Raw genomic sequence first — 26,387 nt, 5'->3', positions numbered from 1 at the left:
GACCGATTGTGTGTGTTAGACGTGTTGTGTTTTCGTTGTGCGTTTGCTGCATTGGAGGTGACGGAGCTGCGTGTCTCCCCCTGTGGAGCACTTGGACGCCTGTCAGAGAGATGAATGAGTGCCGTTATATCGACTCCTGCTCGCTGCCTCTCTGCTGCCTCCTTCCTTCCTCCTCCCTCTGTGCCGTACGCTCCATTTCTCCTTTACGCTGCCCTTCCTCTCCCTGGCCACTTCCTTACTCTTCCACCCAACCATCTCACCAACACGCTAACCTGTCCACGGATGTTGAATATCATTGGATTTATTGGCGCTTTCAACAACAGACATTAATAACAAATGCATTTCACTCGACAACTCTGGATGTTCCTGACCCAGACCTATTGTGCTTCCTCTTCATCCAGGATGAACAGAGCCTCCACTCCCAGCCTCTGCTGGTTATTTATTGTTGTTTATTGTTATTTATTTCCAGTATTTCACAGTAAAGTTGAGATAGGATTTATATTTCTTACCAATCCCAACAACAAAAATGTAGGAATTTATTCCTCCCTTAGGTACGAAATTGTACCCGTCCATTTCAAACGTTTGTTACTGTCACTGATCACATGCTTCCATGCATTCTTTACTGGTATTGCTGATCACCAATATATCCACTAGGGGGAGCAGCCCACAGTCAAAAGTCTGCACAAAAGAGGAAAAACATTGTAGGAGGCGGTGGTCGGTGAGGTAGTTAAATATATGGCGACTGGAGGACGGAGAAGTTCCCCCATTGTTACGTCTTCTTCGTGTCTCATCAGAGCTACATATCAGGTAGTAACAGCAACACTGACCCCACGGTTTCTTGTGCTAGTACTCCGTTTGGTCTGTATCCATAAGCTTTGTGGAATCATACTGAAATATGGATGAAGTGAAAGCAGAGCATGGACAGAAGACTCCATTTGTATCCAGATCTGTATGTAACATAAAGCATAAATGGACCTTTAACACTAACAAGGATATTATTCATGAGCATGTCCGAATATACGATGGGAGATCCTGCAGTCGTCTCCAACTTAGAAACATTTCAGCACCAGTTTCAGTCCTTGTGTGGGACTGCATGGTTCTTTCACTTGCGCAGTTGTGCAGGTGATGCAAGCAAACTCTGACACGTGGTCACGGTCACCTCAGTATGGTTTGGGACTGTGAGAGGAAACCTGAGTGCCAGCAGAAAGAACACCACCCCCAGTTGCCTAAGCTGAAGAGCTTCCTAATATCTACAGCTCAGTTAACTTGAGAAGCTAGTGTCTGTTAATAACTACACTACCAGCCATAACATTGTTTTGCCTTACAAATCCGTTTAATTCCTCCACTTGAATTCGCTCCATTAGGTTTTGATACTTATTGCCTCTTTAATACCTGTCTTGTTTATTCCTTCTATAACTGCAAAATCCATTTTTATCGATCCGAAACTGTTTCATTTATCTCCGTTAGCTGCATAAATTCAATCAAGATGCGCTATTAAGAATGTTTTCGGCACCTTAGCATTAATACACAAGTGTCAGAGCCCGTCATATTAGAGCAATTTAACCAACCGCCGCGGTGCCCTGTGTGGATTGAACTGTTGACATTTGGGGAGTAGAGTAATTTATCTTGAATATTACACCCTGTCCATCTTTTTTTTCTTCTCCTGCAATCAATGGCAATACAGAGGGACAGATTAGATTACAAATAAACAGTGACACAGCAGCAAGAAGCTCCTGGCCGTTCTGGCGCTCAGTTATGGTTCACGACATGATTCTAGAAGACAGCCGGCAGACGCGATGGCGATGGTGCTTATCTGCCCGGCGGCACCAGGGCTTCCACCACACCACACCGGGGATCCCAGCCAGGTTTTCACCATTAGGAAAATCAAACGTCCCGACATTAATCTTGGCAGTGGGACTTGATGTCGCACAGTGTGAGGGATGAAGTTGGACTGCGCTAACTCATCTTCTCAGATAGCTGTTGACGATAAGGGATGAGACCCTATTAAAGGCGATGCTGTTGGTTCACATGGCTTTGATAGAAATGAATTACGCCTCCGTACAGCCAAGTGCTGCCGACTCCATCTCCTCCCTACACGCTGACTCATTCCATTCCCGCCCTGGCTGTCTGACGGAAATACAAGTGGTCCAGAGAGGCGAGCTAATGTGTTAGCTTTTGTAAATTAATTCATTATCTCATCTTATCTGCTTAATCCTTATTACCGTGTGGGTGAGTCGTTTTATGTAAATGATGATCCTCGCCCTCAGACAAATATAAGCCGTCCATTACAACGCTCTCTGTGCTGGGAAAACCGCTGGCCCTCATTTCGCCGCCTTTGCCCCACAGTGCAAGGCCCTCATCCAGGTCCAAGAAGCATTTAAAGCCTTGGAACTTCATCCTTCCACTAGCACAATCGATAGCAAGGCTGTCAGAAAGACGAATGGATGCTGGGGAAGTCCATTGTAATGAAGGGAAAGTGAAGAAGCAAGGGAAAGAGATGTGTTTGGAGGCGAAGGGAACACCCCTCCTGTCTCCTCAGAAGATGTTGCAGTGATTCGAAGGGATGACGCTGACCCCTGGACACTTATTCTGTTCTGTACAATTACGAGCCAAGCACTGAAGACGTGATCACTGTGCGTGTATCTCTCTCCAAGCAGTTTGTCTCGAGGACTAATGTAATCCGTAACCAGTCTAATTTGTTATCCCATTGCAGCACAGGCAATATCACTACAGGCAAGCTAGACCCATCATCCGCATTACAGATAAGCAGCAGCCACTTTTTTTTTTTTTTGCTCCTCTCATGTCTAATTTTATTCTCTGTTTGTGGTATTAATATCGAAGCCATGTTTGCTTCGACTGTGGAAAGTGTCTATCGTGACGACGGCGCTCATCTCCAAGAAGTTTCGCACCATATAAAAAGCAACAATTTAGAGAACTGCTTCCATGATTCAGAAATGGTTTTGGCTCATGGTAAACGTGTGTCCTAACCACAACACCACCAGGTCACTAGGCAGAATTCCCACCAAGATTTTTTTCGTCGTAGCAAGACCAACGAGTCAAAGTCTGAATGATCAAGATCATCGTTGCGGTTAATCCTACGAGGTCACGACATTGTTGAGTTTTCAAAGCTTTAGTGATTGTACCCAGCTGTGAAACATGTTTTCAAATGAAGAAATATTGACTCATCAAGTCGCAGAATGGCAGGAAAGTGCTTTTTTTCCTGATGATTCAGTTGTACACTGTGTTTTATGAAGTCAATATATGTGGGAAACCTTCAAAACACCAAAGTCTAATCACAGTTTTTCAAACCAATCCTGAAAATGTATTGGAAATCCATTCTCAAGTTGTTCAAACAAACCTTTGCAGCAGCAAATATAGGCTCCTCTGAATGCACGACACTAAGCAGTGGAGTCAGGGTGACATGTATGATTGATCTTCAAATGTAACCAAACTAAAGAAGCCCCTATCTCCTTCCATGACGAATACCCTGACAACATAGGATTAAAACTATTGTGCCGGTGAACCCCATCTATCACGTTTTTTGTGCGTCTAATGTGATGTGAGTTATGACCTTTTTTGAGTTACAACACCAACTCTGGATATGGTGGACGCCACCGTGCAGAAGGGCCGATTCCCCACGCAGCAGTGTGAAATTACCCCTTTGATACAGTCAAGCCCAGCCCGACGAAGAAACCTACATTAGCGGTCTTGAGGGGATTTCATCTGGCCTGCAGACCGCGACCACATCAAGTCCTCCGGCTCATGAATCATGTCAGCAGCTGCGCAGTAAAAAGATATTGTTGTGACAGGGGAGAGCCACAAGTCCAAGCCAGCTCCTTCTCCAACTGGCCTGGGCCGACACGCCACCCCACGCCGCAGCCTTTGTTTACATTCCCTCCCCTCAAAGTCCTCACCGGCAGGCATTAACTTTGGAGGTTGTTGATGTCGTTCCCGTCAGGCGCTTTCATTTGTATGCACGCGTGAGCGTCTTTCTCGTGTCATTATGCAAACAAGGCTGCATTCTAATTGGTGATTAGGAGGAGGTCAACGATCGGGGATAGTCAACCAACGCTGCGCTCTGGACACTGCAGCTGGACTGTGTTTTCATTTGTTTGAGCAATTATTGGCCTTGATGAATGGCTGTGACTTTGGTGTGGACGGCCAACAGCTCCAACACGGCCAGCCACTGGTCATTACTTTGATTTGCAAGCAGATGAGGATCATTCAATACGTTCAGGTGGAAGGAGGGAAATTGAATTCACCGCGCTCTCAAGATTGATACGTGAAAACAAGGAGTTCAACAGATCTGTTTTTAATTGATTCATGGTCCTGCGTGACTTTTCCTGTCCACTGGCCATATTAAACTGCCATTCGCTCTCACCTTGTAGCGCAAACCGTCTGCCAGAACTCCAGTCTACGTTTTCAGCTTAAATCAATTACAGCATATTTATCATTTGTTCCCCTCTGTGGTGCCTAAATACGGAGCCGACCACTTGGTTTCCACCTAAAATCTGTCCATCTCTTCACCAAAGTGGCTGTTCTTTGGCTCCATGGCTGTTTGCTTTCTGTCGGCAGGTGTCCCATGCTGTGATTCTGAAACTTACCTGAAGCAGCATGACGCCCCCCTATCCTTGGAATCCACCCCGCGGCAACCTCCCCAAAGGGCTTAAAAAAGTACCGTAATTTCCGGACTATAGAGCGCACCAGAATATTAGCACTAAATTCAAGAAGGAGAATAGATCTTCTTCATACATGAGCCGCACCGGACGATAAGCGGCAGTAGTGCTGTCTGCGCTGTGGACAGGTCAGTGGTGCACCGGCTTAAAAAACTAGTTTTGAAAACGGGGTCCAGCATCAAGAGTGAGGAAATAGCAGAGACAAGGTTACATAGGCAAGGTGCAGCTCTCCAGCCGGGGTCAAGTCAGCAGCCAAAGCCCGACTCGCTTGTGTTCACGTCTGACTTTTGAGCCAAACGCACTTTGTCTCGAGACAGCGTCTCACATGTTTTATTCACATTAAAGCCCTCAAAATGTGCTGTTTTCCCCTGCATGCCCAAAGTTCAGACACCACTGCTGGTCTCAGCTGCTGCTTCTCGATTCCAGTCCTCCAGGAGATCGACTCTGTTGACAGAGCTGTCTGTTGACAGCACATTTTGAGTGCTTTAAGGCTAAATAAAAAGCCACTGATTTCATCGATTTAATCTGCTCTGATTTAATCTGATTTTAGCCTGTCAAAATCCATATATTAGCCGCGCTGTTGTATAAGCAGTGCTCAGACTGCATGTAAAAAGTAGCGGCTTATAGTCCGAAAATTACGGAACTGTGCCTAAGCGGCCATCCGACTTTTGCTGCTTGGAAACTTTGTCTAAAAAGTACATTGGGTCATTCCAGCTGGACGTCAGTCGATGAAAACAGGTGGCATCTAGTCATCAGGTACAAGACAATCTCCCTTGATACTCAACATTGACAGTTATACGTGACGGTTATAGTCCAGGTTTAACCGTTTTGTTTTGAGTATGAGTAGTAACATAAAGCTACTTTTTTAAGTTGTAGTTTTACAAACTACTCCCATGCTGAATGTAGTTTAAACAGGCCACACTTTCTTAGTGGCTTCCCCAACACCAGTGTTCAGCTCGGTGTAGACGCAGATTCTTTCTAGTGGTTTGGCTTTACAGTGAAGTTCTGCTAACTGGGATGAAGTAATCAGTCGGCAGCCGAAAGGTTTTCGATGTTTGCGTTTGTCATCATGCTTCTTGTAAGATAAGGAAACGGTCTGCAGGACTCCCCTCGCTGAAGGCAGTAATCGTGGCCTCTCTGTTTATCTCACACTAACTCCTGCTTTCTGTGGTTTTCATTTCTTCTACAATGCGTCTCTCCCCTCACATCTTTAGCTTGTGTTCCAATTTACAGCTGTGTCAGCATACTTGTCCCAGTGGCACAGTATCAAGCCCTTCTCCGCTCTGTCTTGGACGGGAGCCCTGTTTCTGCATGAGGACTGGAATGTGTCTTTGTGGAAAGAGTTTTGAGACGGCATTAAGACGGAGAGAAAATACAGGGCCCCAAGTGAGTGAAATGAAAGTACTCCATCTTCGGAAGGGGCCGAGGCCTGTGGCTTTCTACGTGACCTTGCTGTACACACAATGCGGTCTGTAAATAAAAAGTGGAGACAGGCCCTGGCTGGCTGCACATCAGAAAGCAACCGTGTGAAATCAAGTTTGTGAAATATTGATTAGCCCAAAGGTAAAGCCTGCCGAGGTATTTTATAGTAGCCTGCCTCAATTTGGAAAAGTTACTAGCTATTTCTGCTGCTGTCAAGAGATTTAATTACAGCCGTTGGCTGCAGCCGGCGGTGGGACGGGGCCAGCGCAGATTGGAGAGACATAATTCTGTCACCACATACCAGCATACACAAAGATAAAAAACGTGCGCACATGTTAATGGCGTGGCACTTCCAAGTCTGTTAAATATCGCAGTAACAATGGGACTGATGGTGGTGAGTGACCACACTCTCTCGCAAAGAGACATAAAAATGACTCAAATAAACACCAAGATCTTCCACCGTGGGGGAGATTTTCCAGCAGCCCAAGGCAAGTCAGGTCTTTTTTCTCAGATCATTTGTGTGAAAAACAAAACTTGCCTACCGCACCTTTATTGATGATGCTTCGCTCAAACTTGACAGGATACAAATATTTATATGATGAAGGTTAAATGGTGGTGTCTATATCCAAGTTTGGATATCACCTTATTTAAACTAAAGCTCTTTTAATGTCTTGAAAATATTTGTATAAGAATTTCAATTTTATAAGAAGTCCATTCAGAGTAGTGGAAACCCTGGCCATTGTGTAAAGAAAAACGTCCCTGAACAAAAGCAAACAGATGCTTTTGTTTGCTTTTGTTCAGGGATTCCTCCATGTTTGTTGTTGTTGTTCTCATCCTAGCTGCCACGTGTCTTGTGCATCAGTGGGATCAGTGGACCAGGAACTCCTGCACTGACAAAGGTTCCCTGTTGTCTGGAGAGCAAACTGTTTTTTGTTGTAATAAATTAATCGTGACTAACTTGTTAAAGTCCCACCACTATTAAACACACAATTTCTGCACATAAATTCTCCGTTTCTATAGTGAAGTTGCAACAGCCAATGTGATTCCTTGTCAAGCGACTTATTAAGACATATTTGTCAGACATTTCCTGCGTGTCCCTAAACTCCAGTGTTTGCCCTGCTGCGTGCCTGAATATGTGCACGGGCACGTTTTGGAGTTCATCTTCATTCAAAGGGGCTTAAAGTGATGATGGTCGGGTTATCCTCCAAAGAGTTAATGATGAGAGGAGCAGTTGCTCCACTGAGGCCAATCACACACCAACAAGGTCTGACAGCGTGTGGAGGCTTGGTTTTGTGTGTGGATCCTGCTGTGTGCGTGGGGGGCTCTACCTGATGATGGTGTTTGTTACCTGACTCTCATTTGGATGCATGCCTTGTCTGCGTACTTGATTTGCGGGGTTTTTATAGGCGCACAAAGCCCACTTCATAATTGTGTGGCTTCGATTGTGCTGGCGTCAGGCAGGAGGGGCGCCTGGTTCCGGCGGGTGTACTTCAGGTCTGCGCGGCACATCGACGGAGCCCGACGTCAGCTTCCCCATCCCCACCCTTCTGGGAACTAACTGACAGGCTTAATGACACTGTCGGGGTTACAACGTGTCTCCGACTCATTTTAGAATGTGATTGAAGTTCGCCGTGGGTAGCTTTTCATCAGCGTTGAGAAGACAAAGGGGAGCTTTTCACTGTTGTCTTTGTATGTGTGAGCGGTTTATGTGTTTGCACATGTTCGAGCCGAGCGAAATGGCTTTACGCTTGCGGCTGGAGTCATGTTCGGCGAGATGATGAGTTCGGTATGAGCCTGTCTCTGGTGTCTACTGTGGTTTTTATGACGCACCGCGCACAGGCGAGTCGCGACGGAGGCGCAAACGCAGTTCAAGGTCACATCCAGGGCTTAACTAAACCAGCTGGTGGCCGTAATGTAATTGTACGCAGGTGACCTATATTTGAATGCTGTCATGGCTCAGGCTCAGTGCAACACCAGATACTGACATCATGGCTACACATTGAAAGATGAGCATCTGAAACTGAACCCAAAAAAGTTTCTTGATCACACACTGCTTTCATGTTTCAGCATTTTGAAGTGTTTCTAGTCGAAAAAAACATGTACCCTTCCAGTCCATAATTGTCCGGGTGATTGTTTCAAGACGCTGGTGATGGTTCACCTTAGTTTCGGCCCCCAGATGTTCAATGAGTCACATCATAGTTGCTGATGTTTGTGTGACCAACTCCACGCACTCTTTCATTTCCCTTGTCTTTTTCTCTCGTCATTTCATATCAGGTCTCAAAGCAGCAACTTGAGACCTGATACGCTCTTGTGTGCGATTGCTCTATCACTCTGCTGTGAGCAGAAAAACCAAACCCCAGCAGTAATCCACTTTGTTCAAATGAGCCCAGCTCGTTGCCCATCATTGTTGCTCTTGACAGGTGGAAATAGAATTCAATTGGCGCTCATGTGTCTGCTTTGAGTCAACTGACACTCTCACGCTCTCGCAAAGAGCATTAAGTTTCACCTGCGGAAGGCTTTGTAGCTCAGTCAGAAAAGGTTTAGCAAGAGGCTGTTTTCTCTCTGTCTGGCAAATCCTCCTTGCAACCTACTTGTAAAAAAAGGGTTTCATAAACAACTCTCGTCAGTAAACTTTTCAGTCATCAACTCTTCCTAGAAAGTAGCTGACATGTGACCTTTAAAGAGCTACACCAACATTTGTTTTCTTACGCATATGAATGGGTCATTTTCTTGTTTCTTTTTTTTTTATTACGTGGCCACGGCTCCACTTCCTCTTCCTCGCTCTTGATGGAAATGCCTTGCTTGCTTGTTGTCTGGGCGACTTGTCTGTAGCCGGGGCAGCTGTGAGGATATGGGGAGGGTCAGACCATACTTGGATTGACATTTGACTGGATCAGGGGGTCACCTGTTGAAATCTGATGAAGAAAATCCCAGCACTGCAGGCGTCTTATCTGCACCTCCTGACCTGGCAGGACGTCTGGCTCGCTTTAGAATGTCTAAACGCAAGTCAAGTTTGAGGTTGAATATTCCGATCGAAAGCTGGTCTGGCCTAGTTAAAGCTTATAGAATTAGAGAGCGATAAAAGATGCCGTGACAAGTCGTCCATCTACACGGACCTGAGAAGTTGCACCCATGAAACAACGTTGTTATCTTAACTCAACCGTTGCAGAAGTTATAAGCATCAACACCGTTGAGTGGGGGAGGTGGGAGGAGGTATTTTGGCTGTTGCTGACACATTTAAAGCAGCTGTGCCTTTTCCTCCCTTCCTTCATTGTCAGCTCTTAAAATGTCTTCCAGCCTGCTGTGAGGATACACATAGGATATGATGTGGTTTTTATGATCAACGACGCTTCTCTTTTTCCCCCTTTTTTTCTTCAATAACACATGAACGCGAAACAGTCAAGTTAAAAGCCCATATTTTCCATTCATCAAATATCAGACAGTCTGTGGGCGATATCTGGTATTCTTTTTTTTTGGTCGTCTTGTGTGTGTGTGTCTGAAGAAAGCAGCGCTTGAGAATCGCAGGTGGTTCTCCGGAGATGCCAACTTAATTTGTGGTCTGTAGCAAAAGCCAATCACCCGTCCGCTGTGGCCTCTATTCTGCCACGAGCAGGAGATACCATCAGAGCTCCTGCTAGCAACTGTTTACCCGCCCTGTCTGTCAGGCGCCGCGCGCTCACAGCCGGAGGGCCCAACTGGCTCTCGCTCCATCGCCGTCCTAAAAGAAACAATTATTTGCCAGTAATCTTTTCCCATCTCATCAACACCCAAAGAAAACCTGCCGTGTCCTTTATCTCTCTTCCACCCGTGCCGTTATCCCTCCGCTCGCGCGGCTCACCGTTGCCCATAAGTCCCCGAAATGAAGGGACTCAGCCGAGCGTTGAGCTGCTCCTTTGCTAATTCTGGACTTACGGAAGCTAATTAGGTAATTCAATATTTGATCCACCTGCCTGTCCAAACAGCGGCATGCACATGCCTTTCTTTTGATCAGCGAGTCTCTGGCTCCAGCAGGCAGATTCACGAGCTCTTGTTTTAGACATGAGTTTCAGGGATTTGGATTCCATCATGGCGCGCGATGGGGGTTTACAATCTTCACGGTTTCAAATCTCTGCCACAGTATGAAGTGATGCGTGTGCTCACATGTGCATATGTGTGTAATGTGTAATGCTGGGCAGCACTGGGATCCTCTCTTTCTAGTCTTTATCAGGGGCACCAGTGATGTCCATTCTGGGGTGATAGTAAAGGCCCCAGTGGTGCTGAAAGCTTTAGTTTATTCTGGCGTGGCGGGGAAAAGTGACAGTCCGTGGTGCGGCGCGGCGAGGCGAGGCGGCGGTTTACGGGGGATTTGCCATCTTGGTTCGACTGTGCTGTCCTGCTGAGCGGCCAGACCACAGTTGCCACTCTCACACGGTTTGTAATTACTCATGAAGAATAAACGTGAAGGAGGAAGACAGGATTTCGATGGTTGGTAGTTAGAGCCCTACAACTTTCTCCCACATGAAAATGCTCATAGAGTTCGCTGAGCCAGCGCTGCAGACTGCGATGAAAGCGCAGAGTAACCCTTGTGAGCCGGCCGTTTGTACTCGGGAGCGAGTTCGCGGGTGGTTTCCATCCAAAGTCTTCCTGACGTGTATTGGACTTGACTGGTGAAGCTTGGTAACTACATCAAAACTCATTTAGGATTTCGCCCTTGGCATCCCCGTGAATGTAATTCCAGTAATCACCCCTTCGCTTTATGGTCGGTGCTTTCATTCTTGCCAAATCCGGAGTTTTACCTCTGACTCGCTCGATAGTCGGACACTTAATTCTTGAAAAATTTGGCATGCCCCGCGGTTATTAAACTGTGGCTCTGTCAGTGCTGAAACTGTGAGCTAAAGGGCTAAAGAGCTTAATACAACTGTGGATTTGTCACGACGAGCAAAGCTTTCACATAGCTTTTATTCATTTCAGTCAAGACCACACTTCAGGACAAAGGAACTTGTTGAACCTTGCGGGAAAGCCTTCTCAGCAGTTGACATCCGAGCGAGACTTGTCCAACAGAGTGAAATAGCTTTGTTCATTTCCCGGTTCAAGTATGAATAAATAGGTGTGCGCCAGCAAAAGCAGTGGCAACATGTCCGTATTGTTATTGAACACAATTGTTTTTGGATCTTGGTGTGTTGTTTGGATGTGGAAATGAAGCAGGCGCTACTGTGAGTTACTACAGTATTATGTGCGCTTGTGGTTATGGTTGGCAAACATGCTCGGCGTGATGTGATGGGGGTGGCTGGCTGTTGGCAGGAACACGACCCAAACTCCGAATTTCATCCACTGTTGAGTGAAAAAGATGTGATGTAGATTGATGTTTTGAATCTTCAGAATGAGCCTCCTGAGTTATTGTGCACAGAAGACTCAGATTTAGAGGCTAAGGACCTGGTGTGGATGACTACCTGAAACTGAAACAGAAACAAGAATGTGTAATGCTATTTCAACGTCAGTGTTTTATGTAGGTTTTTCTAGTCTGCCTCATTGTTCTTTTGACCAATCGCGTTTCACAGACCCTTTGACCCTCTCCTACGGTCATGAGCTTTGGGTCATGACGGAAAGAATAAAATCTTCGATTCAATTGCCTTCGACAGGCGGGGAGGCTTCTCTCACTCGGGAGAGACTCTGTGTAGAGCTGCTGCTTCACTGCGTTGGAAGGAGCCAGGGCGCAACCCTTTGGAGGTGTTTTAGAACCAGCCAGAAGGGAGGAGACCAAATGGGTGGACCCAGGACCAGATGAAGGGATTATCCTCACTGGCCTGGGACCATCTTGGCATCCTCCAGTCTGAGCTGGTGGACGTTGCCCAGAACTGGAGAAGGATGTTTGGTGCTCCCTGTTTCGGGTTATGCCCGTTCGAAAGATAGACAAGCAGGCGAGGGTGATGGATGAATGGATGGATGGATGGATGGATGGGTGGATGGATGGATGGATGGATGGATGATGGATGGATGAATGGATGGATGGATGGGTGGATGGATGAATGGATGGATGGATGGGTGGATGGATGATGGATGGATGGATGGATGGGTGGATGGATGGATGGATGGATGGGTGGATGGATGATGGATGGATGGATGGATGGGTGGATGGATGGATGATGGATGGATAGATGGATGGGTGGATGGATGGATGGATGGATGGGTGGATGGATGGATGGATGGATGGGTGGATGGATGATGGATGGATGGATGGATGGGTGGATGGATGGATGGATGGATGATGGATGGATAGATGGATGGGTGGATGGATGGATGGATGGATGGATGGATGGGTGGATGGATGGATGGATGGATGGGTGGATGGATGATGGATGGATGGATGGATGGGTGGATGGATGGATGGATGATGGATGGATAGATGGATGGGTGGATGGATGGATGGATGAATGGATGGATGGGTGGATGGATGATGGATGGATGGATGGACAGATGGACGTTTCACAGATGGCCTAAGCTATTTTACAAGAGCTCGTGTCACAACGTTTTTCATACTCCCAGTTACCATATTTCTGTTATGATTTACAAGATTTGTGGCCCAAACCATGCGACCAACCTGGAAACAGCTATTGAAATGATAAAGAAAACATTGTGTGAGCAAGCAATCTCAATTTAAATGGCAATGTCAAGTGCTACAAACAAAGCGGAGATAGACAAACTTGAGAGACACTTGTAAATGCAATGCTGAATTTGAGCTGGCCATGAACTCAGGTATAAGAATTTAAAACTTTTAGCCATGTATTTGTCAAAAGGACACCAAACCAAATTTAATATGGTTTAAATGTGTGTCATGAATATTGAAAATGTCTGTGTCATAATTGAGTTTTAAAAAGTTTCAGGTTTTCCTCTCCTTCTTCCATCATAAGTGCGACTTTATTACTGTAATTCCAAGTTTTCCAAGCTCCTTGTGGCTCATTGACTATTGCACTCGTGTGTGCCCAGGATTCTGTCTTACTCGAATGCACCACATAAAGCCTGTAAATCACATCTTTCAATAATTCACCCAAACCTAAAAGAAAGCACTGAAAGAAGTCATGCAGCCGAGTCGCTGGAATCTGATAAGTTTTAAACCCATTATCCATGAGTTACTTGCTGTTGCGAATGGATTAAAGGAGCAGAACAAAAGATTAATCACTCTAATAAAGGGATTTATGAGAACGCCTGAGTTTCATGTCAGTCCTGTTTGAGGCGGCTCACCCGGCCCGTTCGGAGTGATACAGGTTCCCTGCCGTGATGATATTTTCATGTCCCTCAGAGAGGGTTTGGTTTGTAGTCATGCCCGCACGTCAGGCTCGACTTATCCAGCTGAGTGGTCTGACAGCTACGTTGCCTCCGATCCAGGGGGCTTCAGTTTACCCTTGAATAACCCCGGACAGCGTGTCCTTGGACTGACTGTCTCATTTTCTGCTTAATACTTACAGCAAAAGTGGGGGGTCTGCATGCTACGTGTGTTTGGCTTTGCCTTCTCCAACCCAGCGGGAAGCCATAAGAGCAACTCATTAGCTTTGAATTGAAGCGCTGCACAACATGCAGATCGATCAGGTGCTGGAGTTTTCTTTGTGTTGAGCTCTGGATCGCAGCAGAAAGGGTGAGGTGTCCTTTTTTTGTCCGCCAAATTAATCGTCTCCTTGTTGGCATTGGCAGTCAGACTCTGAGTTAGTGGCTGCGTTTGTGAATCCCATCCTGGAGGCACACGCAACTGCAACTGATGCATCCTTGGTGAATAACGGATGCGTAGTGCAAGAATAAAAAGCTATATAAAACGGCACCGTTGGAAAATCTTATCTGTAGCTCTGTTTAATATTCATGATGTGGCTCATAAAAGTGAATCAGAGAAGGAAGGTGCACACATGCCTTCCACATGGGAGGCCTTTTTTATGGTTGGATGGAGAATATATATCATATTACAGACTCAATCTTGTATATGAAGAGGACTAGGACAGAAACTGGAAAAACACTGAGAAGGCACATATCTCTGCCAAGAGCTTGCATGATCTATGAGTTGTGTCTGAGCAGAAGAAGACACAGCGTCTTCATCTGTGTTACACAGACTGGGTGATATATCGATATAATTCTCATGTCGATATTGACACAGGTACAGACATTAATTTGGGGTGATATTATTTGATATATTTTGCAGTAGAATCACGACAGTTTCTCCAGCCTCCAAAACTAGCTCCAAACAAAGTCATTTAGCTGCGTTGTTCTGTCCAGTCAAACACATATAAAGGCGGCTTGTCCAGATGTAGGTCACCAGAGCATTTCTTGGACCTCATTTTTTATTTTGACATTTGTTCGCAATCTCCCATTTAATCGCAACACACTATTATTTGATTCCTAAAAACATGACCTAATGATCAACGTCAGGATGAATATATCTTTGAGGAATAATCGCTGTTGTTGTGCTGGAAATAACAAGAAAAGAAAAGAAAAAGTACCATTTTTGCCCACACAAATCGTAACAAGGCATCATAAGTGCATCCATTTTTGGACCCAGCCACCCTGACTTCCAATATTAAAAAGCTAGGAGCACTTTACATCACATTGTGTGCCTGAGAGTGATTTATTTTTTCACCTTGGGACATTGAAAAGTGGCAAACCTTAATGTTTACCTCAACCCAATCCAGAAATGCCTCTCCAAAACCTCAGTGATTTCCCCCTCTGTCGCCACAAGGTCTCTGAAGAATTGATTCCCTGCACCAGTAGGCACCACACAGCTCTGCCTGTGGAAATTCCTCCTCAGAACAGAAATAAACAGCCGCCCCACGTCGCCCCGCAAGGCTTCGCTCTGATTTAGAGTATTTTAAATTTAATTCACAGTGCCTTTCTTCCCTGGCGTGTCACCTCCTCAATTTCCTCCTCTGCTAAAGTTTAGATTCATGTGTTTGTATCAGACGGCGGGGGGGATGTTTTTGCATTTCAGCGACGTTGACATCCTGTCACAGGGATGTGTGCGGCGGGGGAGAATTAGCCGCGCCAAATCACAGGCTCACCTTCGTCTTTGGCTCTCGACACTTGGCCACATCTGTAAAACGTTGTTGTGTCTAGGCTATTGTCTTAAAATACACACCTCCCCTCCGCCCCCACGAGGTCCACCAAGATTTTCTTTCAAGCAGTGACCTTCAGTGACAAATGTTTGTCACTGTCCTTGGCTAGATCCCGAACTAAAATGACGCAAAAACAAAAACATCTGGTGAAGTCCAGGAAGTGCTGCGCTGATTCATTCCTGAACATGTCCACGCGTGACGGCTTTAGGGACAGACAGTCTGATGTTACAGTAACAGTCACGAGTGGAGCTTAGCCGAAATTTGACCTTACGTGACAATCACTTCTTTGTGAAAGTGTCCTGTGAAGCTAAAGAAATAACAAGGTCGCCGGCTGCGCGGCGTCGAAGTCCAGAGAGCCGGACAGATTAAGAAAAACAACCTTCTGTCTGGCGTCTCATCGCCATTAGTTCTGCAAATTATGGAGATACCTATTTAAGTCCCTGGAAGTAGATAACGTCCCACATCTATTTGTCTCGCTTTGGTCCACTGCGGCGGAGTGTGACCTCAAATCTGTGCCTTGTTTTCTTCTGTTAGAAATTCAGCGACTAAAAAGGGAGTTGCAGTGTCTTCCGGTGTGAGGCAAACACCAGTCATTCTTTTTAACCTGAATGTTTGGAAATTATTCACCGACTCGGACAGTAGTCAGCGGCGTAGAAGGGATTGAGAACTTGGTAACAGTGTGCAGTGAAGCCCCTAACTGTACCTCACTTACTGAAGATCCTAATGCTAGCAGTCCAGTTCTTTTCTAGTTCTGCATTTTCTTGGTCTTTTCTAGAAAATATGTACAGGACCACGTTGGCTTTCCAGTAACTTCCAAGAAGGTTGACGACAAATATGTTCACGAGTCAACGTTAAACGTAAAATGAACGGTAAACACACACACACATATATATATTTTTGTGTGATGTGCGATAGAGGTTTGCCACGTCCCAGGCTGGGATCTGTCAGTTTTAAATTGAGATAAAACTTTGTACAGGTGAAGTGTGAGTGAGAACGAATGCAACAGTGCAGTTTTGGATCCCATCTGAATGTGTTGTCTATTACCTATTCAGTAAACAAGACGGCAGTTGCAGGGGTTATATGGTGAATTCTGTGAGCATCTATGGAAGCAACTCCCTTTGTGAGGTTAAAAAAAAGTGTCAACAATGTCTCTGACTTGACCAGAAACTCCCACATGAAATGTGAATGCGTCATGTTTTCCACATAGTTGCTGAGAAACTCAAGTGAAGATAAGCCAACGCAGTGCTGAATTTAGGGCGACTCTGTGTTTGAGGAGGCAGGGGGGTTTCTGAGTGGGAAACGTTTCCATGGTGACGACATCCCAGGGAGGGTCATCTGAGTTCAAGCGCCGGTTACACATCCACACACACTCGGTTTTAGCACCTGAACAGTCCTGAGAAAGAACTGCCAGCCCAAACAAAGTCTTAGGGAGGAAAGCTGTTGAGACACAGTTTCAGCAGGGCAGAAGGTTCATCCAAAACGTTTAAATGGCGTATGGAACCAAAAGTCGAGCAGAATATTGCAGCACTTTTCCTGTTTGGCAATAAGACGGCAGTGACGGTCGTCCCTCAAGGTTACATCACTCGGGGTTTGCAGGTTGGCGTTCACTGCCTCCATGTTGGACTGGTGAGTGTACGTGTGAGTCCAGACAATCCGGCGCAGCTGTACCTGCCCTCGCTTGAGGGAGCACGGTATTTTGCTGCTTTAAAAAGCAGAAGGTTTTGCTATGCCAGAGGAGCCCTCATTTGGTGGCACTAATGGCTGCTCCCACCGGATCCATATCTGTGTGCAAACACCGTGAGAGGAGAATGGAGTATAAAGTCGTAAAACCAGCTAAATATTTAATCGCCCGCTCCCCCTCGCCGACATGCCGACACGCTCTCCGCACTGGTTTGGACGCATGTTTGCATGCGTCTTCTGTGTTTGGGACACGTCTGTTCAGAACTTGCAAAAGCTCTGAATGTAACACCTGGGGAAGTGGCTGCCGTTTTCCTCATTTAATTCCTCAAACGCAGACCCTCATTGGCAATTCCTGCACCCTCCACCCCCCTGGCCACGCTCTTAACTCCCCCCCCACCACCACCACCACCACATGGTTCTGTTCCCTGGCAGCGAGCTCCTGACGTTGCTCAAGCCCAGCTTGTTAAGAGAGACACTGGTGCATGGTCCTGCTCACCTTCCCAGAGCACTGCCTTTTAATTAGACAATGTTTGTGTGCGCGCGTGCACGTTAGCGTTTCTCCTGCTGCTGAGGATCAGGGTTTGATGCTCCGTCCCTTTCATGCTGGCTTGAAAGTGGCTGTGAAACCACATATGCACATGAGAGGACCGTCACTGAAGAGGCGCGCTCTCCTCTCATATTTTGCTTCAGAGTGAGCATCTGCTCTGCTTTGTGGCATCACGGCTTGCACAAACACAAAAAAGAGAAGTTGTATCATTTATAAAGACTGAAACATTTAGGGTGTCTTTTCACTCTCCTACAGCATTTTGTGGGTTCTGGTGGTGTAACTTTAAAAACTCGCAATCGTCAGTCCAGCCACATCAAGAGGTTTTGTGGCGTAGTAAACGAGAAAACACAAGATTTGAAGGACAGCGATGCGACCACCTCGGGAAGAATTGAATCAGGCTTCTGGCGTGACTCTTGTCCTCTGCTGTATAATCCCATTAAATGCACCTCTCTGGAGTACCGCTGCCCTGTTTTCCTGCTGGACATGCTGTTAGAACAGAAAGGCTTTTAACACCTTCTGTCTCCTGGAAGTATCATCACCTAGACGACTGAGCTTGAATGAGGCCAGATAACCACAGATCTGTGTTTGAAGGCCTTGACAGCAGTCGGCTGTTGCAAATTGTTTCATTGGAGAAGGAGATAATTGTGCTCAGCGCAATGAATGACCCGTCTGCTATTAAGATCAGAGCCCAGCTAATGTGCTGGACTGGAGAATATTAAAAAATACTTTGTAAGGACGGCGAATGATGAAGCAGCTCTCTGAACCCGGGGACCCATCAGGACAAAGGAGCTTTGGCTTTAAAACAGATGAAAACACTGATGTCAAAGAAAAGACGTCTCCTCTTTCAGCCTCCAAATAAACACGAGAGCTCCACTTGTCTCCCTGGAGTCAAGAGTTTATCAGCTGGGATTCAGATAGTCCTCCATCTAAGTGTGCAATGAAGACTTTATAATAGATCTGATCTGATGTGAAGGTCACTCGGGTGGGGCTATTGGAGGTATTGGAAAATATGGCTTCATCTCAAAAGAAAATACATGTTCCCTGCTGGTGACTTAAGATCGACAAATCCTCAACATGTAAAGACTTTGGTCTCGTTGCCGAGTATTGAGGCCCAAGTCCAGCAATGTCCAAATGAGTCTTTGTAGCATGTGTTTACAGTAGAAATTGTTCATATTTTATGACATTTTTTGTGTATTTAAAGTCACTAAATGAGTGAAATTGAAGGGAGTTAGTGAGTTGAAACGTCATGCATCAATATCACCTAACCTGACTGCATAGTTTTTCAACTTTGGGATTTTGTGTTTAAGCTTCTTTGCAACTAACTGGCGAAGTTAGAGTCTGAATAAGGCATCAAGGTCACAAATTCTTTGTTGAAGGTCAAGGAGATCTTGCACCAAGTTAAAACGACTCGTCAACTATGATCGACTATTAAATTAGTCGACAAGTCATGATGCCATCACTCTCTTCCGCCGGAGAAAGGCCCCCAAAACGTTGAAAATATGGCGCCATTTCACAAAGGATACATCAAAGGACACATATCTTTCACGCCACACTCTTTACAACAATGTATATCCTACTGTATTTGCGACATTAGAACCAGCCATGTTGGCGTGTTCCTCCACTCGTTCATGTCGTAGTAGTCGACTAATCGTGAGGGAGTCAGTGACTAGTTGACAACAGAAGTAGTCACTAGTTGCAGCCCGCCTCAGATCAAAGCAATGGTTCTGTGTACCTCACTTGTAGCCATCCACTTCAGCAGCTCAGCCACAAGATCCTGGCTTGTTGAGTGGCTCCTTGGGTGGTTGCTTGGATGGTTGGAGAGCAGCTTGGCAGATCTGGGATTTATTCACTGCTGCCAAGTAAAGGGAACCTTGGTTGGAATTCAGTATAATTCCAACCAGTGTGGTGACGGAAACCAAAACTTTTAAGGGGAATTTGATCAGCTCTTTGGCTACTGGGTCATAATTGGCGACAGGGAATTGTCTAAATATGCAAATCCATATTGTGAATTACGTTGACTGGAAGTTAGTCAGTGATGGACGGTAATAGAATGTAATGATCTAGACCAGAACGTACCTTGGTTGGGATTTGAAAAATATGTATAGATGTTTGGGAAGGAATGTGTCGAGCTGCATGAGGGAAATGAAAATGAAAAAGTTGAAAATTGTACTAAATGAACAACAAGCCATGAAAATTCATGTATTCTGTCTGAGGCGCCGTGATATTTGAGCTACCACCACTGCGTATTTGGTGGGAGCGACGCTGTGATGTTGGAGGGCTTGAGTCACAAGTTAGACGGCGATGCTGTCCCTGAGCCAAACACGGTGCATCCTCTGTGAAAGGCAGAGCCGGCTCCTCATTATCCGCCTATCTTGGCTCCCATCTGAGGAGAAAATGCAGCGTTGCACTCTCACTTTAGGGGGACACTGATCACAAGAGCAACTCATCTCAACTGGAGAAAAGATTGCGCTCCCCTCATGCTTCTTTTCTTTTTTTTCCTGTCTCAGTGCCTGGCACAGCGCTCTGAAGACGGAATCTTTTCTGTGTCTCAGCCCTGAAAAGTGGAAGTTGGAGAGATGGAGCGAGGCTTCAAAAGCCTGATGTAATTGAGCAGCTCTAGATCTGCTATCTGGGAGCATGAAACAGCAACAGTTGTGATGGAGGCGTAATTGACTCACTGGGTCTGTGTAATGCCTCGGCGGGTCTTTAAACTTGAGCAAACTGCTGGAAGTCCTTGTGTCGTGGGGAAATTGATTGTCGAGCAATTTGAAGTTGAGGAAAATCGGTGGACGTATTTGATCAATTACCTGGAAAGGGAACAAGAATGTGTTCATTATGGTGCTGGTGAATTTTTTATCAGCGTGAGCCGCTCATATTCACATTTATTGCTTCATTAGATCAGGTGGAAACATGAACCACTGGTCACTGAAGGGTTTAAAACCCACACGTCTTCTGTGTTTTCACTTGACTCAAGCTGAAGATATTCTGCTGGTGCAACCTCACAGCAACCAGGTGTCGGGTTCAAATCCAGCTGGAGGCAAGTGTGTGTTCTGCCACTGCCAGTGTGGGTGTCCTCCGGGCACGGTGGTTATGAGTCTAAACTGCCCGTAGGTGTTTGTGTGTGTGAGTGGCTGTGAGTCTAAAGTTGCGTAGATACACTCTGGAATTAAATTCACTCGTGATGTGGTGATCTCTGAACGCAACAACAAACAACGTCTCACTTAGAACAGGGGTAAATTGAAATTACAGATCACTGGACACAACAGGTCACGAAGAGTCACTGAGATGAAAAGGTCAACACGACTACAGCATTGAATAGCTTTTCTTTTCTCTAGTACTGTTTGTGGAGAGTCTCTCACTGAAAGACTGGGCCGGAGCTTGAGACCAAAGTAGGACCAGTTCTCCAAAAAAATCGCCTCTTCCATCTTTAAAAGAATTGTACTGCGAGGACCAGACTTTTCAGGCGTGAAACCGGTGACTGACAATAATGTAGCACACATTCCCAGTCAGTATGTGGCGTCGCAACACAAGAATAAAAAAGCTTTTGCCATTGCAGACCTTTACTTTTTTGTTAAATTCTGGATTGAAAAATACTATTAAGCTAATGTTCTGGATTAGCTTCTATGTTAAACGGTTTCCTCTGTGGCATCTAAGAACATGTTGTCGCTTGCTGCTCATTTTAATACAAAAGTAGCCAAAAGATTTGAGATACTACTGTTACTGCATCGCTGTCAAATAGCAGAACAGAGGGAGACGTGAAACCGATGTTTACACATCTATCCACTCTGGGTCCAGGTGTGTAACTCACAGGACACACAGTCAGATGACATGAGAAACATAAGGGGTGGAAAGCGAAACAAGGAAGAGAGCAAAGTTACCCTCAAGTACTTTGACAAGTGTCATTTCTTGAACCCACATAATTACACTGAATCAACACAAATCCCTCTCAGGCATATTAAATTGATTCCCAGCTCTCATCCCTTGCAGCGTCTGCAACTTTCTCTTCAAGAAGCCTGCTTTAATGAAACAATATTGTATGCCTCTCTAGAATCCACAAATTGATTCTGTGTCTCTTCATTTGTTGGAGAGTGGAACACGCCGGCCGCTGTATCGCTGTAATGCCTCAGACAAGGAGGACAGTGCTTCGACCTCAAGTGTCACACTGTCGTCTTCACTGGCCGCCATCCAAAAACCTTCTCTTGGCCGAGGAAGGAGGTTCTTTATTAGCGGGAGGCGCATGATTAATTCAACATCTGCTCACGCACCGGCAGCTGACCCCCATCCCCAGCTGTTTACCCTCTGTATAAACAGTTAATAAACCTGCACTGATTGTGTCTCATAAGAGGTCAACGCTACACTTCTAGAAAGCCGTCAATTGAAACGCTTGTACTTGCTTTAAACACGCTGCCTAATGGAATTGTGCCGCTTCCTTACACGCGCTGCTTGAGGAGATGTGGTAAACAGTGCTTGAGACCGTGATAAGCTTGGTATCCACAGCTTGAGATGGCTGCCAGCAGTCAGTCAGTCAAGCCTCACACACACACACACACAGCAGCTTTGGTGTGAAGCTCCACGACAGTCCTCCTTTCCAGCCTGATTAGCGCTCTTTGTTTGGAGCTTGTGTCGTGCCATGAAGCCTGATTGCGGAAAGCAAGGTAATGGCTTTCCGACAAGCCCACAGAGCCGCTCATTTGCATCGCAAGTCAGGTCAAAATCACACAGGGCGTAGCAGCATCAAACCTCCCTCGTGTTTCGCTGCCTTTTCATCCTTTGTTGAGAGAGTCTGTGCAAGCGCTAGTGTTCGACTGGAGGCCGTGTTTCAGTGAGACCGAAAACTAAAGGGGTCAAAACCATGTTGACGCTGGAACTTGAGTCGCCTTCTGGATACGTTTTAATCCGCTCATTAAAATGACCTGGATGAATAGGAGCCTTCACAAACAAGTTGAGGGCAGCCCTTCAATGGAGATAATGAATGAACGATGGGTCAAATATTTCTCAAGCATTGGCAGTGAGCACTTTTGTTGCGATAAATGGCCTCTGCCAAGAGCCGAGGTGGGTAAGGAGTTATAGGATCTTGAATTTGGGTTTCCTCCTGGGAAAAATAATCTCTGAAAATCAGCAACAGGAAGAGATTTAGTCTGATGATTCATCCGTGCCTTTGTGGTCTCGCCCCTCACTGAAGTCCCGTGTCTTCGGGATTACAGTGAGATCAAATGAGACTGCGTGGGATCAAGAATCTCAAAAATTCACGGTCCAAGACCTATAAAGAAGCTGAGAAGCAAAATAGTTGCTTACATTGTCTGTGTCGCTTACCATGAAGGCTTTGAAGATTTATCCGTTTTTCAGTGAACGTTGTTTTCCTTCTTCTCTCGCTAGGCTGCCTCCATGGCCCTGAGCAGCTTGGGCCACGTCTACACAGCCATAGGGGACTATCCAAACGCCCTGGCTAGCCACAAGCAGTGCGTCCTGCTGGCCAAGCAGTCCAAAGATCAGCTCTCGGAGGCTCGGGAACTGGGAAACATGGGCGCCGTCTACATCGCTATGGGAGATTTCGACAACGCTGTCCAGTGCCACGAACAGCACCTGGGGATCGCCAAGGCGCTGGAGAACAAGCGGGAGGAAGCTCGGGCGTACAGCAATCTTGGCAGCGCCTACCACTACCACAGGAACTTTGACAAGGCCATGTCCTACCACACTCACGTCCTGGAGCTGGCCCAGGAGCTGGAGGAGAAGTCCATTGAGATGAGGGCTTATGCCGGTCTGGGCCACGCTGCCCGCTGCATGCAGGACTTGGAGAGGGCAAAGCAGTACCATGAACAGCAGCTGTCTATAGCGGAGGGTTTGAAGGACAGAGCCGCGGAGGGCAGGGCCTCCTCCAATCTGGGTATGTATTCAGCATGTTATTTATATGAACTTATTCTCATCATCTCATCTTAATACAGAGCGATGGACGGAGGAATTTTAGCTACAATCTAACCAGCATAAAAACTGAATTTACCATCAGTTAAAATTGGCTGCTTTGAATTCAATTCTCACTTCAAAGTAATCCGCCTGATACATCAAAGGCCTGTCTGTATTGATGTCATTCGCAAAGCGACTGTGGTTTGAGCAACAGCTAGCGTACATCATGTCACCCTTGTAAATCTGACTTCATGCTCCATGTCACTGCCCTATTTGCTTCTTCATCCCGTTTTGCTTCCAGGGCTCAGTTTTATGACGTCATTTCCTGGCCGCATGCGCACATTGGAATTTCAAGACGTAAATTCCTGTCCACATGCGCACATGGGTGTAGCTGCTTGACACATAAATTAGAATAAAATTAGCAACGTCATTGCGCCACGCCTCACTACACGCTCGTATTTCATCAAGAGAAGCAGAATTTGAATTACTAAAGTACTACGCCGACGTATTAACTGTATTTTGACCTTATTTTATACATATACATCACTACATTTGACCTGTATTCAACAATTCGGATATTTTAACAAGATTTCAGATAAAATAATTGGATCTTTCTGTGCAATGTGCACGCAGTTTTCTATCTTGCCTACGATGTTTTGTTTATAAAATAAGTTTAGTCATTTATAAATAATGTCGGTGTGTTTTCATGTTTTGTTAATAAAATGTAATCCTCAGAAAAGTTGTGATTCAATGAAAAAGACGTTTGTCCTGTTGTTTATTTGGTTGCAATAAACCAAATGAACCACTGAGACCTCGTAGGCAAGATAGAAAACTGCATGCAAATTGCACAGAAAGATCCAATTATTTTATCTGAAATCTGTGACAATCAGTGATGTTTGTAAATTGACCACTAGGTGTCGATAGAGAAAAAGAAATAAACAAGAAGAAGGACTAACAGGCTATAAGATGAACAAATAAACAAGGTGACCATCACAAAAGTTTCCTTTGGACGATTCATCAAACAAAACAAAATCTTGTTAAAATATCCGAATTGTTGAATACAAGTCAAATGTAGTGATATATATAAAATAAGGTTAAAATACAGTTAATGCGTCGGCGTAGTACTTTAGTAATTCAAATTCTGCTTCTCTTGATGAAATACGAGCATGTAGTGAGGCGTGGCGTAATGACGTTGCTAATTTTATTCTAATTTATGTGTCAAGCAGCTACACCCATGTGCGCATGTGGACAGGAAATAACGTCTTGAAATACCAATGTGCGCATGCGGCCAGGAAATGACGTCATAAAACTGAGCCCTGGAAGCAAAACGGGATGAAGAAGCAAATAGGGCAGTGACACTCCATCCTCTGTCTCGCGCCTTTGTCCCGCCCCTTACATGAATTGGTACATTAAAGGACGGGCTCTATCGCGGCAACCAAGACGGTTACAGCCAGGTCTTTTCAGGTGACGCATATTTAGGAGCACTCACTTAAATCGCTGCCACTCCCCTTTATATCCCTGACTTTGTCGCCTGTCCAGTTTTGCGGATAACTTTTTAAACCAACCTTTGAATCAGCTGCCGACTTTGCCTTAATTCAAACGAGTTTTTGCTTTCAATTTGATTTGAGAAAGCACCAGTGCTTAAGTTGGGTTTCACATTCAGGCCCCCAGATTAATCTTAAAATGTTACGCCAAGCTGGATTCTCCTTTCACGAACAGTTCCTCGGGTTGTGAAGGCTCTCGGGACTTTAAAGAAGTGGTGTCCTGCGGATTGCAGCGAATCCGTGCCATTTCATTATGGGTTCGTCCCACGATACAAATGACAATTGCAGTCCACATAAAAGAGATTTGTGCTCAGTTTAACACGGTCTAACTCATCAGCTCAATGTGCCATCAAATATCCATTACCCTGTAAGATAAGTGCTGCGCCCCTTTTGTTGTATTCACCTCAGTAATTGCCGCCGATAAAGAATGACTTACAGTAGCCATCAGCGCGGCGGTGACCCCGTTTCTTCTGGACGACTCAGGGCCCTGATGGAGCAGTTTTAACCTACGTATTAAAGTCTTCATGAGGAGCGTGAGGTCCGTCATCCAAACATAAATCACAGATCGATCGTGACCGTAGCGACGATGACGGCGAAGTACAACGGCTTGTCGTAAACCAAAGTGCCTTATGATTAGAACAATAAATCTATATTGATGACGGTGAGAATATGTGTCGACCATCGCGTACAGGACGCTGCTGAAGGAGGAGCTTCTCCCTAAATCCAATGTAACTACTGTTATTAATTATTATTATTATTATTCCAGGGGTAGTGGTTAGTTCAACCACTTCCCGGCAGGAAGGTTCACTTCCAGCTGGGGGCAAGCTCACTCCTTTCTGTGTGGGCTTTGTATGTCCTCCCCATGCTTGCATGGCGTTACTCCAGGCACTCCGATTTCCTCCTACAGTCCAAAACCATACAAAGGTTGAATACTCTAAATTGCCTGTAGGCTGATGACCTTTTCAGGGTGGCTCTTGCCTCTTGCCCAAAGTACCTGGGATAGGCTCCACCCTCTCAGCAAGACACATAACAGAACAAGCGCTAGAAGATGAATGAAGATTTCTTTTAGTTTGTTTTCAACCATTTTAATAAAACAATATCGTAGGTCAGGCCTGGCCAACCTGTGGCTCTTTCCCCAGTTTCATGTGGCTCTTCACCAAATGAGCCTCTAAACTGGCTGCGATTTTGGTCAAGTTGCTGTTGAGATGATCATTTATACAGGAAATAAGACGAAAAAGTCAGAGCTATTCCGGCGTGGAGCATGTTCAATGTCGATGTGAGTTGCGGTCCTTAGACTTGGACTGCCCTCAGTTCCTCGATCAACATGATGTACATGACTTAGTTCCACGTTTCACTTTGTCATTCCTCAAACTAAACGTATGGCATGTGTTTCACCTATTATTCATTGTTGATGGTGGTGGAGTCCGTTTAGTTCAGTGGAGTGAAGATGAGACGCTCCAGTCTGCAGCATCACTCACACACACAGACCGGGGCCACGTTATCGGTGGCATGGGCCACGTAAAAATATATATATAACTAAAATAAATGA

The 26,387-nt window shown here is 45.6% G+C and overlaps 1 protein-coding gene across 3 annotated transcripts in view; it reads left to right on the top strand.

The window, feature by feature from the left end:
* The window catches only part of ttc28 (tetratricopeptide repeat domain 28), a 222,976-nt gene that overhangs the window by 151,134 nt on the left and 45,455 nt on the right, over nt 1–26,387 (top strand). For all 3 annotated transcript variants that reach the window (XM_053870004.1, XM_053870003.1, XM_053870005.1), the window contains one exon: nt 22,770–23,277. In XM_053870004.1, coding sequence (XP_053725979.1) covers nt 22,770–23,277 — 508 coding nt within the window. The remainder of the gene's footprint in view (nt 1–22,769; nt 23,278–26,387) is intronic.

This window comes from Synchiropus splendidus, chromosome 7, assembly GCF_027744825.2.
Source record: "Synchiropus splendidus isolate RoL2022-P1 chromosome 7, RoL_Sspl_1.0, whole genome shotgun sequence".
NCBI lineage: Eukaryota > Metazoa > Chordata > Actinopteri > Syngnathiformes > Callionymidae > Synchiropus > Synchiropus splendidus.
Note: the sequence above shows the minus strand (reverse complement) of the source record. Positions and strands in the feature narration are given on the sequence as shown.